Source organism: Equus przewalskii, chromosome 1 (assembly GCF_037783145.1).
Source record: "Equus przewalskii isolate Varuska chromosome 1, EquPr2, whole genome shotgun sequence".
Classification (NCBI taxonomy): Eukaryota; Metazoa; Chordata; class Mammalia; order Perissodactyla; family Equidae; genus Equus; species Equus przewalskii.
The window spans coordinates 36769240-36786574 of record NC_091831.1 but is presented as its reverse complement, the minus strand read 5'-3'; the positions used below and the strand labels follow the sequence as shown (position 1 = coordinate 36786574).

Below are 17335 nucleotides of genomic sequence, written 5' to 3'. Positions count from 1 at the left end.
TTTGAGAACATATATCCGTGGTCCTGTCTTTGTCATTAGTTTTCCATTGGCTAGAAAATTATAGGTACCTTTCTGGAATTTCAGTTAAAATTTTCTGATTTCTCTTTAGTCTCTTCCAGACAAAATATTTTTTGCCTAAAAAATTACGATTGGTACAATTGGAAGTGGGTGATAGGTACCATGAACTAGTTACTAGAATTTTTCTGTTGACCAGTCTTATTTTAGTGAGCTTGTCATCATTTGAATAACAATAGACAACACATTAGATTCCTTTTCTGAGAACTCTGGGAACACACAGATACTTGGTTAGGCACTATTTGATTTTTTGATTTGGGTGGGCTTTTGAATTGTTGGAAAATTCCTTAGTTTGAGGTTCTAAACCTGGACTTATGGGAATCCCTAAGCCCTCTGAAACTGGAAGCAAAAAGTTATGCCTAAGTATGTGTATAATTGTATTTTTCTAAGGAAAGCGTGTGCATAATTTTCATCAGATTTTCAAAGGGTCCCTGATTCAAAATAGATTAAGAACCTTTGCCTTTAATTTTGTAGTGAACTCAAAGTAGAATTTTCTAGGTTGGATATTATAATTCATTACTTGCCTTACTGGTGAGCACATAGAACTTAATCTCTGGTCCTCCAGCACAGCAGTAGTAATCTGATCATTTTTCAAATTTGCATGACAAAGCAGTGATATATAATATAATCAAGGGAATGTTGGTGGTTAGAGTTTGCTTCCATATGGAGGAGGATTTCAACTTATCTGATGCAAAATTCAGTGTTGTTAATGAGACTCTCTCTAGCTTCCCAGCGAGTATATGCCATTTAACTTCTTTAAATCATTGGAATAACAACTATGGTACTGTTACTCCAAAATCTTGTCAAAATTTATTACACTTGAACCTTTTTGATAAAGCCATATAGTCTTTTCATGGTAATACTTCCATTATTTGACTTAGAGCTCTTCAAATAAGCTAATACTCAAGAAGTATATGCTATATCTTTGATTTTGTTTTTATTTTCAGAACTCTTCATCTTGGCTTATACCTATCCTGGCTGATATGCTGAGACACATTTTTCAGTTTTGCGTTTTAGAAAGCAGCCAGGAAATTCTGGACCTCATTCACAAGGTACACAGTGAATATATCTGTACTCCTTTTCCCAGTAACTTGGATAGCTCTTTTTAAATGTTCATAATTGCTATACTGTTGTTGGTCAGGGATTTTAAGAAATTAGAAATCATTCAAGAGATTTGAAAAGTCTGGAGATGTGCAAGATGAGACAAGGAAATAGGCTTCTTACGGAATATAATACTTAAGTCCTGGTTGGTCATGCTTCCTCCTCTGATTTTGTGAACTACTAAGCAAGTGTTTTAAGTACTTTCTGATAGTCTCAATACAGAAAATAAAATGAAAAACTGCTTTCCTCCGTCGCTTATTTTGCTATTTATCAGTATGCTTATTGATCCTGCAAAGTATCTTTTGGTATTTATTGGTAATATATAGAGTCTGATTGTCATAGTTTAAACTTGTACCTTTTTCCCATACTTAGCAAGATTGCTCATATGTGTTAGAATTGTTAAAGAAGAGCCATTTGATGTATTCAGTAATATTTAGGGGGGGAAATGGCACTGTTGTACCTTTAAAACCTGTTAAGTTAGTGCGCAATTATTGGCCTCTGGGGTAGCTCATTGTTAACAGCCTTGGATTAACAGTGGTGGTATTTCTACATTGCGGGTCCCGGCCCATTTAATGTTAGGAATCAAGAAAGGTACCTTAGTGAGTAAGATCATGAGTCAAGACTTACACTGTTTTGAATTTATATTAGGATATTAGCACCTCTAAATTTAAAGGGTATTTATCAGGAGTTATATCTTGAAGTGTGTGTTGAACACAGGACTGCATTACTATTGAACTTTATGATATATACAAAGTATTTCAGTGACTTATTGAGATTTTGACAACTCTGTTATTTTCATGAGTAGCTTTTATTTTAAATGATTTTCATAAAATACTGAAGAAAATTCTTTGTATTCCTTTTTTTAAAAAGTTTCTTTTGTATTACTTTTATTAGTATACAAACTTACCAAAAAACAGTATTTAAAAATAAGCCTCTATATTGAATTTTAAAATTAACCTCCATGCTATTTCTTACTTATTTTTTTCAATTCAGTATCCCTAAAAATAAATATTAGGCTTTACTAGCCCTTACTAGAAAAGCTTCACTTTCTTGATCCCCTTTCACCCTGTAGGTTTGGATGGAATTATTGAGCAAGGCTTCAGTTCAGTATGTAGTAGCAGCTGCTTGTCCGTGGATGGGTGCTTGGCTTTGCTTAATGATGCAGCCTTCTCATTTACCTATTGATATAAATATGTTGCTGGAAGTAAAAGCTAGAGCCAAGGTAAGTGTAGAGGGACATAATGTATTTGTATGTTCAGCTCATAATTATTAATTTGATAACCATATAAGAAATCTGTATTGCTTTATTATAGGTGTGATTTCATTAATTTAACAAAAGGAGAAATTATTATTTAGTTAGGTCCTTGACAAAATGCATAGTAATTTTTATCCATTAAAATTATGTGAAAAGAACTAGTTTATTGGGATTATAACAAATGAGAGTATTTTTTTTGTTGCCTATTAACTTTTAATGATTAATCTTTATTTTTTTTTCCTCCTTCCCTCCAGGAAAAAACATGTGGTAAAGTGCGCCAAGGCCAAAGCCAGAGTAAAGAAGTACTTCAGGAGTACATTGCAGGTGCAGACACTATCATGGAAGAGCCCACTACAAGGGATTTTGTGGTTATGCGGGCCAGAATGATGGCAGCCAAGTGAGTATTCATAAATTCAAAAGTAATTTAACCAAAGATTCCTCTGATATGTCTGTCAGTCCTTCCTCCATCACACTGGTTACAGAGGAAGAAAAAATTAAAGTGAAGAAAACATTTTTAATTTTTTTGAAGTTTTAGATAAGATTTCTATCTTTTTATGAAGAGAAGATAGGAGTTATGTCTTCCTTGGGAAAAGTTACAGCTTCAATAGGGGGACCTTGAAGTAATTTCTATAGTAACTTCTTTTTTCTACCTCTTAGATTGTTAGGAGCACTTTGTTGCTGTATTTGTGATCCAGGTGTAAATGTGGTAACCCAAGAAATTAAACCAGCTGAATCCCTTGGCCAGTTACTACTCTTCCATTTGAACTCCAAATCTGCCTTACAGAGAATTAGTGTTGCTTTGGTAATCTGTGAATGGGCTGCTTTACAAAAGGTAAGATTTTTCCCAAAAAGTAATGAAGACAAATTGAGTAAACCAATTTCCATTAGCTGTTAGGATTATTTTCATTATATTTTACAAACAGAAAAGTGAAAATTTTCTCTGTATAAAAATCCAACGCTTTATAGACAAGTATTCCAAATTATATTGAAACATTGTTTCTGTCCTCTTTGCCTTTAACCCTATACTTTTTTCTTAGAACCCTCAGTCTTGTACTTGAGACTACTAGCTATGCCCATACTTATTTGATCTTGGTCCTACAATCTGTTAAGAAATGTCCCTCTCTAGAAAACATGTGTATATATGGAAATGGCCCAGAACTGTTGGTCATTCATTCCTCTATAGTATCTCTCTCAGATATATCATTGAAAACTACGAAAGACAAGAGGCTTTGAGTAATAGAGATCTATTTGCATGAGTAGTGGCAAGGGCAGAATTTTTGGTCACAGGAAGAATAAAATCTCCACATTTAAACCAAAATCTTCATGTTTCCAAATAAGCCATTCCCTTGCAGCCCCTTTCACTTTTAACACCTAGTAAGATTTTGTGTAAGGCTTGCTTCTGTAAATCAAAGAAACTTCCTGCTGGCTTTGTTTATTCCATTGTCTGGAATTCTGGAAATTTAACTGTCTGCACTTGCTGTGAGAGTTGCTTGTTACTGCCTCTTAGCAGTTTGTCAGAGCTGTGTCTAAAAGTAATTGAGCCATGCTCTATTGAACTGAGACCCTAACTTTGCCTCTGGAAAGAAGCAAGGCTCATCTGTTTTTAGGCAGGACTCGGTGTGCTGGAGAGGCAGTGATGCTGTGTTTTTGTGCCTCTCAGACTCAGCAGCAAGTGTTGACAGTTCGGTTTCTGGACCCTCACAGAGCTTCTCTGGACTTACTCTGTGAAGCCCAGGCTGATCACCCAGATCCCACAGAACCCCTCATGGCTCACCACTGAGGCCATTCCCCCTCTGGTTGGGCAGGCAACCACCAGAGAGAGTGGGAAGGGTTAGTTAAATTTGGGGGCAGGTGAGTAGCTTTTAAATTATATATCCATTTCTACAGTATGGCATGTGAAGCTGTGGGTTCAACTCTTAAGAAATCTAATAATGAGTTTTTAAATAACATTTTTAGTGCATGCTAAGTGTTCTTTTCTGATTGATTTCTTTTTATAGTTACATATTTTTAAATCTATGCTATATATAAACTTGGAGTAAATTTAAAGTAAGAGTAGTTAGGAGGAAAATTTGATGGAATTGTAATAGTTCTGTGTGCATGTTCTGTAGTCATTCATATTAAAATTTTAGAGCAGTTTGAGTGTGATACCTTTTCTTTGTGCAACTAACGATATTGTTCTGGGAGATAACAGAACACAGACTCAAAATCAATAGGAATGTAGAACTTGGTAGTTTGCAAGTGAAAATTTATGCATCTCTAGAATTATGTTTATATGTTTGCCCTGAATATTGCTGTCTGTTATGTTTTAGGAGTGTAAAGCTGTTACCCTAGCTGTGCAGCCACGTTTACTTGATATCCTTTCAGAACATTTATATTATGATGAAATTGCCGTTCCGTTCACGCGAATGCAGAATGAGTGTAAACAGCTTATTTCGTCATTAGCTGATGCACATATTGATGTTGGTAATAGAGTAAACAACAATGTTTTTACAATAGATCAAGCTAATGACCTGGTGAGTAAAGAAGTAACTTTCTTAATTTTAGATAGAGCATGAAATAAAGATTAGAAATTTGTCATGTCATGTTTACCACAAAAACACTAATTTGTTGAATCTATCTTTGGCTTGGTAGCCTGTCATCTGTACCCTTTAGAAGAGTTATTTCGTTATATTGACTTTTCTTGAAATAAGAGGATGGAGGAGGAATTTTTTTTTTTTACTCAGATTCTGACAAACCAATGCACCTAGTCGAAAAAGCTGTTACATTTTTCGTCATTTTTTCAGTTTTGGTTAAAACTGGCAGAGTATAGAGAAAACCACTTCTGTACATTCCTGAGTATTTCTCCTCCCCCCTCCTGACTTATAATGAAAATATTCAACCATAAAGAAAAGGTAAGAGAATTACACAACGAACATTCCTATACCCACCAACTAGATTCCACAGTTAACGTTTTACTAAATTTGCTTTGTCACGTATGTATGCAACTATCTACCCCTCTATTCAACCATCAATTCATCTTATTTTTTAATGCCTTTCTAGGTAAGTTGCAGATAGCAGTATACTTCAGCATATGTATATCATTAAAATTTAGTATTGTGGTTTTTTTGCTTCTTTTTGAGGTAAAATTTATATATTATCAAGTGTACAAATCTTAAATGAAGCAATTGATTAATTTTAACAGAAGCATATACCTATGAAACCCAAACCCTATCAAGATACAGACAGTACCATCACCACTTCCCAGTCAATCTCTGCCTCTCCCTGCCCTCAAGTAACCATTGTTCTGATTTTTTCCTCCATCATGGATTACTTTTGCCTGTTCTGGAATTTCATATAAATGGAATCATACACTCTGTGCTGTTTGGTGTAAGGGTTTTTTTCAGCATGATGTTCTTTAAATTTCATCCATGTTGTTATATCTATAATAATTCATTCTTTTTTATTGCTGAGTTTTCTTCCATTTTATATGAATATTCGACAGTTGGTTTAAGCCTTTCTCCTGTTGATAAACACTTAGGCTCTTCCAAGTTTTTGGCTCTTATCAATAGAGCTGCTGTAAACATTTTGTACAGGTCTTTTATAGACATATATTTTCATTTCTCTTAGGTAAATACATAGGAATGGAATTGCTGGGTCATAGGGTAGATGCTTACTTAGTTTTATAAAAAAATTGCAGACCTTTTCCCAAAATGGCTGTATCATTTTATCGTCTAACTAACAATATGTGAGAATTCTGGTTGCTCCACATAATCACCAACATTTGATGTGGTTATTTCTTTTAGTTTTAGCAATTCTGGTGGTTGTGTGATCGTGTTCTTGTGGTTTTAATTTGTGTTTCCTTGATGACTTAATGTGTTCAGTGCTTTTTTATGTCTTATTGGCCATTTGTGGATCTTCCTTTCTAAAATGTTTGTTCAAATCTTTTGTCTATATTTAATTAGATTCTGTTTTTATTATTGAGTTGTAGGAGTTCTTTATATATTCTGATACCAATCGTTTGTCAGATAGATGCTTTCTGAATATTTAAGTCTAATTTATCAATTGTTTTCTTTTATGATTACTGTGTTATGTGACCTAAGTACCTTTTCTTATCTCCAAGTGGCAAAAGTATTCACATATATATACTTTTTTTACAACTTTGTGGTTTTAGCTTTTATAATTAGATATTTAACATGCATATTGAATTAATATTTATGTACAGTGTAAAATTAGTTGAAATATAAGTGTGGGTCTCTATCTAGGCTCTGTTTGTTCAATCTCTTTGTTTCTCCTTATGCCAGCACCAGTGTCTTGATTACTATACTTAGTAATACTGTACTTAGCTTTGTACTAAGTCCTTGAGGTTGGGTGTTGTAAATAAGTTTGTCCTTATTTGAGCCACTTCATTTGTGTTGTTCCCTGTGAAATAGCAGTCTTCATTTCTTATGCCCCTTTGTAATTAAAAAATACCGTAGTTGAAATTTTTTCTTTTCACCTGTGAAAGAAAGCAAAAATTGCTATTTTTTTCTGAGTTGTTCTTTTATAAAGTTCTTTTTCTAATTGTTGTTGTATAATTTCTCCTTTTCACCCCCCCCCCCCCACACACACACCTTTTTGAGCGCCTGGAATAAAATCTCAAATTTCTGTATGGTCTGGGTTCCCTTCCTGCTATTTCTGGCAATGTTTCTTTTTAAAGCTAGCAAATGGCCCCTTTCCCAAGCTTTTCTTATTCAAACTTTTTACTCCCCAATGAAACTACTGTTCTGTCTCATCAACTTCATTAGTCCAGCGGTTTTGACCTGGGATATCAGAATCTCTGGAAGAGAGTATTTGAGAGAAGGGCAATTTCAAAAGGTTAGTCTTGGCCTTGGCTAAGAGCCACTGCCCTCTGTATCTTTCATTGAATCCCTATTCTTCTCTTGCTTGCCAAATATAGGCTTTTCCCTAAGGCCTTTCTTTGTCTCTCACCATTCTCACAATTTAGTTTTTATCTATGTGCTATCCTGTCTTCTCTTGATGTTTTGTGTTCTTCTATTAGGCCTTTTTACTTGGACATCTTACTGTCACTTCAAACTTAACACAACCAAAACTGGAAATTTTTTTTTTTTAACAAAAAGTGCCCTTTTTATGCAGTCACAAATCTAGTTAACGTTGCCTTTCAAAAAATCTCATATGTTTATCCTGTCTCTGTTTCTGTTGCCACAACCCAGTCAAAGGCATTAGTACTTTATGACTAGGTCCTGACTCATCTCTAAGGCTCCAGGCAGTCTCTGGTCCATTTTGTCCTGCATGCTGTGTCAGACTAGTAAAGTCCGTTAGTGCCACTCTGAACACATCCTTCCCCTGCTGAAAAACATTATTTTCTTTTTCCTTGATTTTAGTTTTTCCATTCTTATTTTCAACACCTTCTCTAACTTCCTCATTTCTTTTCTCCTCATTATTTCTCAAACTTCTTCCACTTAACCCTAGTTCGCTTTCCTCTTGCAGAAGTGTACCACTCTCTCGCTTCTGTGTCAGAACTCCTGTTTTCTTTTGCCAGGAATTCCCTACCCTTAACCCTCTGTTCTGATCCCAAGTTCATCTCTTGACATTCCTCCATCTGCACCCAGTGCTCAAGGTATGGTAAGCTATTTTCAGTTCCTTGGACAAGGCCTCGCTTTCCACTCCCTGTCTCACTCTGTTTGCCGGGATGCCCCTACAACTTCTGATTTAGCTGTTCTTAAAAAACCCAGCACAGGGGCTGGCCCCGTGGCTGAGTGGTTAAGTTCGCGCGTTCCGCTGCTGGCGGCCCAGTGTTTCGTTAGTTCGAATCCTGGGCGCGGACATGGCACTGCTCATCAGACCACGCTGAGGCAGCGTTCCACATGCCACAACTAGAAGAACCCACAATGACGAATACACAACTATGTACCGGGGGGCTTTGGGGAGAAAAAGGAAAAAAAAAAAAAAACAAAAAAAACAAACAAAAAAAACCCAGCACAAGTGTTAAGTTTCTCTGGCAAGCCTCCACTAATTTTGTCACCTAAGAAGACTTAAGCAACCCATGTGCTCCCATAGCAACTTGCACTTAACCTAAATTCTCTGTTATATTGTCTTAATTGTTTACTTATATATATATATCTCCCACACTAGTCTCTGCATTTTTTTGAGTGTATGAAGACACTGATCTTACTCATCTTTTAGTATTAATAAATATATGTTGAATGAGTGAATTGGGGGTAATTGGAAAGCTTTTCCTGAGCTGCCTAGAATCATTGAAAATTGACAGAAGCATAGTGTATTTAGGACAATGTTTTTAAACTTTTAACAGTGAAACCCTGTTTCAAATAAATCTTATGCAGAACTCAAACAAATAAAACAGACAAAACAAAGTGGAATGTGATATGTATTCATGTTTCTTTGTAGTGAGCAGATCGACATGGTCAAGCAGATATAGCTCAATTTAAAGCCTTTGGTATTTTGTAATGATAACAGACCATCTTATTTGTGTGCCTATTTTGTTTTTCATAATAAGAGGCCAGTATTATCAGTCTTGTCCATAATCTAAGATTTAGATTTAGAATCATTTCTAAGTCTGAAAAATCAGGCTCTCCATTGAAAAAAAAACTTAAATTCTTCAGTGTTTCAGGCTTTTCTGACCCATATTGATCAGACTGATCTATTTATGGAGCTTCTTTATGATTCCAGTTACCTATCAAACAAGGAGACTTTGTTATTTAAGCCATCACAAAATCTTTAGATGGTAATTTAAAAAACATGCCTACACAAAAACTTGTACATAAATGTTCGCAGCAGCATTATTCATAATAGCTAAGAGGTGGAAACAACGCAAACCTTCATCTACTAATGAATGGATAAATACAGTGTGGTATATCCATATAGTAGGATATTGTTTGGCAAAAAAAGGGAATGAAGTACTGATATGTGCCACAGCATCAATGAACTTTGAAAGTGTTATGTTAAATGAAAGAAACCAGTCAGAAAAGATTACAATATTGTATTAGTCCATTCATATGAAATATCCAGAATAGGCAAATCTATAAAGAGAGAAAGTAAATAAGTGGTTACATAGGGCTGGGAGGAAATGAGGAATGATTGCTAATAGGTATGAATTTTATTTTGGAGATGATGAAAATGTTCTAAAATTGTGATGTTGCACAACTCTGTGCATATAATTAAAACTATTGAATTGTACACTTTAAATGGTGTATTATATGTGAATTATATCTCAATAAAATTGTTTAAAAAGTTGTATTGAACAGTCTTTTAATGGGATTTGTAAAGTACTTAGACAGCTGTGGTAATTGAAGAATTAATGGTTATTGAACCATTTTCTCCCCCGCCCCCCCTCCCCCCCCCCCCCCGCCATTACCTGGGCATTTTCACCAGAAGGGAAGTGAAAGAAAAAAATGAAAATAATCCAGTTAGCAACACTTAGCCCCTTAGTAACAGCTACCCTAAAAGTTTTTGAGTTGAAGAATATTTTTCTGTAAAAGGAAGTTTATGAGTTTTGGTATTCCTTAATTAACAGTTAGTTGATATTTGCTTATAGCTGTCTCATTTCACCAAAGTACTATGTGGGTGTTGAGTGTGATTTTCTCTCAAACTTATTAGATGTATTTAAAGGATAGGTCATTTTGTTCTTCTCAAGGGACTGTATCTTAAAGAATATAATGCTAATATTAAATTAAGGCAAATTAAAATGAAGTTTAGTTGGGAGGTTTTAGACATTTATTTAGTTTACTGAATGTTAAAATAATACTAGATATTGTGAAACTTAAGATTGAAACAGAAAGCTTGCTGTCTGCCCTTTAGGAGTTTATAGGCTATTTGGGGTTGATGTCATTAATTATTTTTAATTTCTCTTTTTTAATAGGTCACTACTGTTTTTAATGAAGTCACATCATCTTTCAAATTAAATCCTCAAGTGTTACAGCAGTTAGATAGTAAACGACAGCAGGTCCAAATGACAGTTACAGAGACCAACCAGGAGTGGCAAGTGTTGCAGTTGAGAGTGCATACTTTTGCTGCATGTGCGGTTGTGAGCTTGCAGCAGCTTCCGGAGAAATTAAATCCTATCATAAAACCATTAATGGAGACAATTAAAAAAGAAGAGAATACACTAGTGCAAAACTATGCGGCTCAGTGCATAGCCAAACTACTTCATCAGTGCACAACAAGGACGCCCTGTCCCAATCCAAAAATTATTAAGAACCTCTGTAGCTCACTTTGTGTGGACCCGTATCTAACTCCTTGTGTCACATGTCCAGTACCAACACAAAGTGGCCAGGAAAATTCTAAAGGTATATATCTAAACTTTCATTTTCATTTACTTATAGGTATAATTTAAGCACAAATCCACTTGATGTTAGAGCTTTTTCCCATTTTGAGAGAATTTGCACATATTGCTAATCAAATCACAACCCTCTAAAACTCAAATAAGCTATTCATAAAAGACCTGATATCTCATATAAGATGACCGAAATCTATGAGACAGGTGTTAACCCTTACCTTCTCTTTTAAGACCATTGTTATAGAGTTTACTGTTAACTGGGCTAGAAAACTTAATTGTATCACATGTTAAGTGAAAGTTCATCCTGTAAAACTCTGGTTTCTCTGATTCAGTGCATGGCTTATGAGATAAGTAAACTCTCTTACCTTTAGCAAATAATTAACTAACTTTTCTGTTTTCATCTGGAGAATTTATATGGAAAATAAGAACTGCTCTCTTTAGGCTAGTCTCAAGGACCAATGTTTCTTCACATGCCTTAGTCCTATATGATTTATTTGATTTGTTAATAAGATTTTGGAAAAGCAAATTACTTGAAATGTGATAGATTTACAACTTTGGTGCAATATGGGTCTTTAAAAAATGCAAATGAACTGGAAGAGGAAAGTGGACATTTAGAATATCAACATCTTAAAAGTTTAATAGGGTGATTCCTCCACCCTCCCCCCCTCCACGCCGCAATGCTTTGTGAGGCAGCAGTGTTTTGTAGTGGTCGATGTTTCTGAATTCGTGGTGACTACGGACATTTCTTTTAGAGAGAGCTTTCTTGCACTGTTTTTTAATATTTCTTTTTATGCCTAGAAACAATCATTCATTTTTTAAAAATTAGTATACTTTAACTGAAGGCACAGTCGTTCTTGCATGTGATGTTTCTTGTTGTTAACATGATTCTGCAACTTTGTATTAAATATGATCCTGTGCAAATATCAAAACATTTAACTTAATGTTATAAATTATTGATTATTTTGTTACCATTTCATTGTCTAAAGAAAATGTCACTGGCCTGTAAAAATTGAGGCTTAAAAGTCATAGTTTTAAAATATGTTATATCTCTTTTGGAGCAGAAAGTGTTTGGTCACCTATATTATGCCTAACGGATTATTTAATTGTTTTTCTTATTAGGATCCAACTCTGAAAAAGATGGAATGCAGCATAGTGTCACCAAGCAAAGAGGTATAATTACACTTTATAGGCATCAGAAAGCTGCTTTTGCTATCACAAGTAGGCGAGGTCCTACCCCCAAAGCAGTAAAAGCTCAAATAGCAGACCTTCCTGCAGGAAGTAGTGGAAATATCCTTGTTGAACTTGATGAGGTAAGTAGTTTTTTTCTTGGAATACTCTGATTTTTAAACAGATATCTTACAGATTGAGAGCTAAATTGTTGTCCTAGCTTCCAGAATTGTGTTTTTGTATTTTTAAGTGAAAGAACTGGAATTAATAACGTTTGGAGTACTCCAGCAACGTGATCCAGAAAAACCGCCAACTTCTTTAAATTTCTTCTGCCTCTTGTAATTTTTACCAGCTTAACTTTGATTATTTTCCTAGGCAAGAAACCCTACAAGCTACATAAGTCATTCATAAATATAAACTAATTCACTCCTGTAGCAGTGATTGCAGAGATGTTATAAACAGTGAAAGTTAACTTTTCTCAATCTTATCAATGCCAGGAATTACTGCCGATATTCAGAGGATAAGTTTGTAAGTGTCAAATAATTGTCCCCTACCTGACTTTTAGTCAACCTGGAATTTAGTAAATTTGTGATGTGAGGTAGGGATCTAAATTTATTTTGCCATATGAACAGTCAGTTATCCTGCTAGTGAATCCTTTCCTCCCTGCTTTATAATGGCACCTCTGTTATATATCATGCTTCGTTTATGTGAGGATCTGTTTAGGGTTTCTATTCTGTTTCATTGATCTACTTGTTCTACAGTACAATCTTCTTTAAAGACGATAAGAAAAAGTGGTTTTTGAAAATCTTACAGTCACATTATTAACTATGGAATGAATGTTCTAGGTAGTTCTTTTGGTTGCAAGACGTAGGAACTTATCTGAGTTCAGCAGTGAACTATCAATGCTAAAAGACATGTATTTAATATATTTCTGTAAATATAGGCCTATTTTAGGGGCTGGCCCTGTGGCCTTGTGGTTGAGTTCAGGGCGCTCTACTATGGCGTCCTGGGTTCACAGGTTCAGATCCCAGGTACCAACCTACACCATTTGTTAGCCATGCTGTGGTGGCAACCCACATATAAAATAGAGGAAAATTGGCACAGATGTTAGCTCAGGGCTAATCTTCCTCAAGCCAAAAAAGAGGAGGTTTGGCAACAGGTGTTAGCTCAGGGATAATGTTTGGCAGCAAAACAAACAAGCAAATAAAATATATATATAGACCTGTCTTAAGTTTCTTTTTTTAATCAAAATCTTAGCTTATTGTCTACATTTCTTTTAAAATAGTCTATGAATGAAGGCTTTTCACTGATTAAATTCTTCTCATAATTCAATCGAAAATTTATTGTGATTTTAATATTTATACCTCTATGGTTTGCATTGTTCTTTCTCGACTTAAAAGTAATTTAAAAAATATGTGTGTATCTTTCTGAGGGGACAGTTTTTTTTGTATTTAATTATAATAAAATTACTTCTAAGTGAGAGGTTATTAATCTTGTGGTTATAGTAAACAGATGCCCTTATTCTGTCCCTTAAGCAAATATAAATAAGGACAGATCTTTTTATCTCATATTCTCTCTAGCTGGTAAGTTTCTTTGGGGAAGGGAGAAGAAGAAGAAAACATGTCACTTAGGACCATCTCTAGAAACGGCATGTATTCTTTTATTCCTTACCCCCAACCTGAAAAAAGCATTTTACTTTATTATTGAAAAATGTTTATACTTGTGATAAATATATCCGATAATTGGTTAATTGGTTAATGGTAACACTGTGAATTCTTAGATGGTGACTTCCAGTTTCTCATAATAAAATTTCAAATGCATTGTACTTTTTTCTGAAATTCTCTTTTCAACTAACATTTAATTTTAGGCCCAGAAGCCTTACCTGGTACAACGGAGAGGAGCCGAATTTGCCTTGACAACTATAGTGAAACATTTTGGCGGTGAAATGGCAGTGAAGTTGCCACATCTCTGGGATGCTATGGTTGGTCCACTGAGGAATACAATTGACATAAATAATTTTGGTGTGTACATATTTTTCTGAGTTGGGTTTTTAATAAATTTCAGTGTCTTTACATATATCCTTCAGATATATGTAAATCAGTGTCTTTACATATATCCTTCCTTCAGTGTCATTACATATATCCTTATAAAATAAAAATGCCTAAACTTGTTTATCTCAGACCAGCTAGTAAGTTTTAAAATGGAAGGTTGGTAAAAAAATTTATTTTAACTTATTTTCGTGTCATTTTGTATATTTTTTTGTTTTTTATTTTTTCTGTTATGTATTTAGAAAGAGATAGTTGAAATGGATCATTATGTTATTAAACTTCTTTAGTTGCTTTGTGTTGTATCTCAGCACTTAAATTAAGGGCATGTTATTTAATTTTTATGTTAAAAAGCAAAATAGACTCTCCCATGGTAGCTGAGGAGGTACTAAAACTTTTTGTGGGCTCTAGATTTTGAAAAATTATTTGCAAGGTGATATGTGGTTAAATCAATATATTTTAATAGATGGAAAGTCCCTCCTGGAAAAGGGAGATGGTCCTGCCCAAGAACTGGTGAATTCTCTGCAAGTTTTTGAAACAGCAGCAGCATCAATGGATTCTGAGCTTCATCCCTTGGTAACTAATGCAAGTGTAGTTTTCTTCTAATAAAACAAGTAATCTTAAGGCTTGGCAAATACAACTTTGATGTCATCCCCAGTAATTGCGTTTTCTTTTATATGGTATAACTAGATTCCTTCTTTCCTGACAGCACAGTACTTGTGGTCTTTGAAACAGATCTTAGCCAAGGGGGAGTGAGGTCAGGGCTCTGATGACATGGAAGCCAGGTGTAAACAGGAAAGAAAGCTGCAGCCCTATTCATCTTAATAATATTTATCTTAATAATAGAGCTCCAAGAAAGGAAAAGCATAGGTAATAACACCTCTTCCCAAGATAAGTAAGTGTAAAGGTAGAAGGAAGTTACCTGCCTAAGGTGAGACTAGTCAGTGGCAAAGGTAGAACACTGATTTGTGTCTTTTGACTATTAAAATATTTCTTACGAAAAAGTTGGGACAGAGGGAGGAGGAAAATAGACTAGAGAATTAATTGTCTGATTTTTCTATAGAAGAAACTTGTATTCTTCCCATATAACTGCAATAGGAATATCTCTGCAATTTATAGCACTGTGAAAGGTGCTAACTCCAATTCTCTATTCATATCTGTAAAGGGAAAATCTAGAACAGAGTAGAGAAAAATGATCTTTTTCTGTTTATGTAGTAATAAAGTATGTCCTTTTACTTGTTAAATTTCACTGATTTATCATTACTAAAGCAGGACAGAATCTATCCTTGTGTTCTTACCCTCCATGATTAACAACCAGCATTCAGCTGAGCTGTAAGGCTAGTCTGTCGAGCAGGTATCTGGCTCTCATCAACATTAATCCTGGCGTTCTGTGCAGCAGGCATTTAACAATGGGATATGTCATGCTATTGTGATCATAATGCCTGTGGTAAGCCAGGAGGTTAAAGTGGAAAATACCTACCAAAGTATGGTGCCTAGAACAAAACAGGATCTCTCAGCCCAGTGAATAAAAAGTATGTACCTAAACCTAAACCAATGCTGCCAAATTTGAAGGGGACTAGTGCTGTGTGATGTCATTTTCCCAACCTCAGTAGGAGAATTTTACAAGTGCCTTTTGATGTGTTCCCTGTTAATTTTGGAAAGAACTGAGTATTCTCTGATGCTTGGAGAGAGGATGTTGAGCAGTGGAGAAGTTCTGCACCTTTTCTTTTTAAATACTTCTACACTAATCCCCCCTTATCTCCAGGGGATACATTCCAAGACCCCCAGTGGATGCCTGAAATTGTGGATGGTACCAAACCCTATATATACTGTGTTTTTCTCCTGTACATGTATATTTGGTATATATGTGACACCAAAACTAGCATGAATTTCTTTTTCTTTCTTCAAAATGTCATGGATACAAGATTCTTTCTTACCATAAATCTTAGCAGCCTCAGCATACAATTTTTTTTCTTATTCACCTTTTCACTTAGAGGAAGCACTTTATGGCTTCTTTTTGGAATATCCAAATTGCTAGCATCACTATTCTTGCCTTTGGGGCCATTATTAAGTAAAATAAGGGTTACTTGAGCATAACCACTAGGATACCACGACAGTCGATCTGATAACCAAGGTGGCTACTAAGTGACTAACAAGTAGGTAATGTATACAGCATGGATATCCTGAACAAAGGGATGATTCACCTATTGGGCGGAATGGAGTGGGCTGGCACAAGATTTTATCAGGCTACTCAGAACAGCACACAATTTAAAACTTATGAATTGTTTATTTCTGGAATTTTCCATTTAATATTTTTGGACCACGGTTGACTGCAGTAACTGAAACACAGAAAGTGAAACTGGATAAGGAGGGACTACTGTGATACTGAGTTTGGATTTAGATTAAATTTTATTGAGGATGTTTTAACAATAATGTTTTGAGGTAATCAGAGATATTCTTGAATTTAGAGTCACTTAGAATGTTGAGAACCTCTGAGTATGGGCTATTATAGTTATATTTTAAACAGTAGATTCCCTAATGAGTATTCTGATTGTCTTAAACTCTTTGTTTTTAGTTGGTACAGCATTTGCCTCATCTTTATATGTGCCTTCAGTACCCCAGCACCGCAGTGAGGCACATGGCTGCTCGTTGTGTTGGTGTCATGAGCAAAATAGCTACCATGGAAACCATGAATATTTTTTTGGAGAAGGTACTTCCATGGCTGGGAGCAATTGATGACAATATCAAACAAGAGGGTGCAATTGAAGCACTTGCCTGTATCCTTTTTTATTTTGACAAACTATTCAGAAATTATATGCATTTTATTTAAGGATGACTAAAATAAAATTGATTTGTTCAGATATGCACATAAATAGCCTGCCCTGTTCTGAAAAGAAAACTACTTTTTTACATTTTATTTTGAAGTATTTTTATATTACATTATAAATACATTACAAATATGTTTTTTAATGAAAATTTTCACACAAAGCTTGAAGAATAGTTATTAATTTTAAGAATTCTTTTTAATAGGCAGAAATAATTTTATGTACTTTATGAACTGTATCTAGTAACTCATCTATTTCTTTGGTTTATAAGCAATGTTTTATTAATATTAATCAGATACTACATAGGCATATTATAAACATGTTTCCAAAGTTCATTACTTGGGTGGAAAATACTAAATGTACTAAATAACTAGAAATATACAGGGAAGCCCTTTGCTAAGGGTATGGCATCCACTGACATTCTTTAACTTGAAGTACATGAAAGATAAGAAAGACGGATGGTGATCAAATGAGTAGAAACTCTGGTTCAGAAATGCTGGAGATTGCAGGAGGACTGAACTTACTGGACCTGCTTTGTCCAGTTGTTGATTGTCAAGATCCCGGTGGGAAATTTGGAATTAACCTTTGAGTGACC

General features: G+C 34.9%; 1 protein-coding gene across 8 annotated transcripts in view; it reads left to right on the top strand.

Annotated features, from left to right (window-relative positions):
• Positions 1 to 17335, top strand: part of BTAF1 (B-TFIID TATA-box binding protein associated factor 1) — a 92344-nt gene that overhangs the window by 50391 nt on the left and 24618 nt on the right. For 4 of the 8 annotated variants that reach the window (XM_008532300.2, XM_070610182.1, XM_070610146.1 and 1 more), the window contains 10 exons: positions 1023 to 1127; positions 2249 to 2398; positions 2686 to 2828; positions 3089 to 3263; positions 4741 to 4944; positions 10287 to 10713; positions 11823 to 12013; positions 13738 to 13891; positions 14382 to 14491; positions 16491 to 16692. In XM_008532300.2, the coding sequence (XP_008530522.2) occupies positions 1023 to 1127; positions 2249 to 2398; positions 2686 to 2828; positions 3089 to 3263; positions 4741 to 4944; positions 10287 to 10713; positions 11823 to 12013; positions 13738 to 13891; positions 14382 to 14491; positions 16491 to 16692 (1861 nt within the window). Of the gene's footprint in view, positions 1 to 1022; positions 1128 to 2248; positions 2399 to 2685; positions 2829 to 3088; positions 3264 to 4740; positions 4945 to 10286; positions 10714 to 11822; positions 12014 to 13737; positions 13892 to 14381; positions 14501 to 16490; positions 16693 to 17335 lie in introns of all 8 variants that reach the window. The other 4 variants (XM_008532291.2, XM_070610166.1, XM_070610136.1 and 1 more) reach the window with 1 other exon arrangement.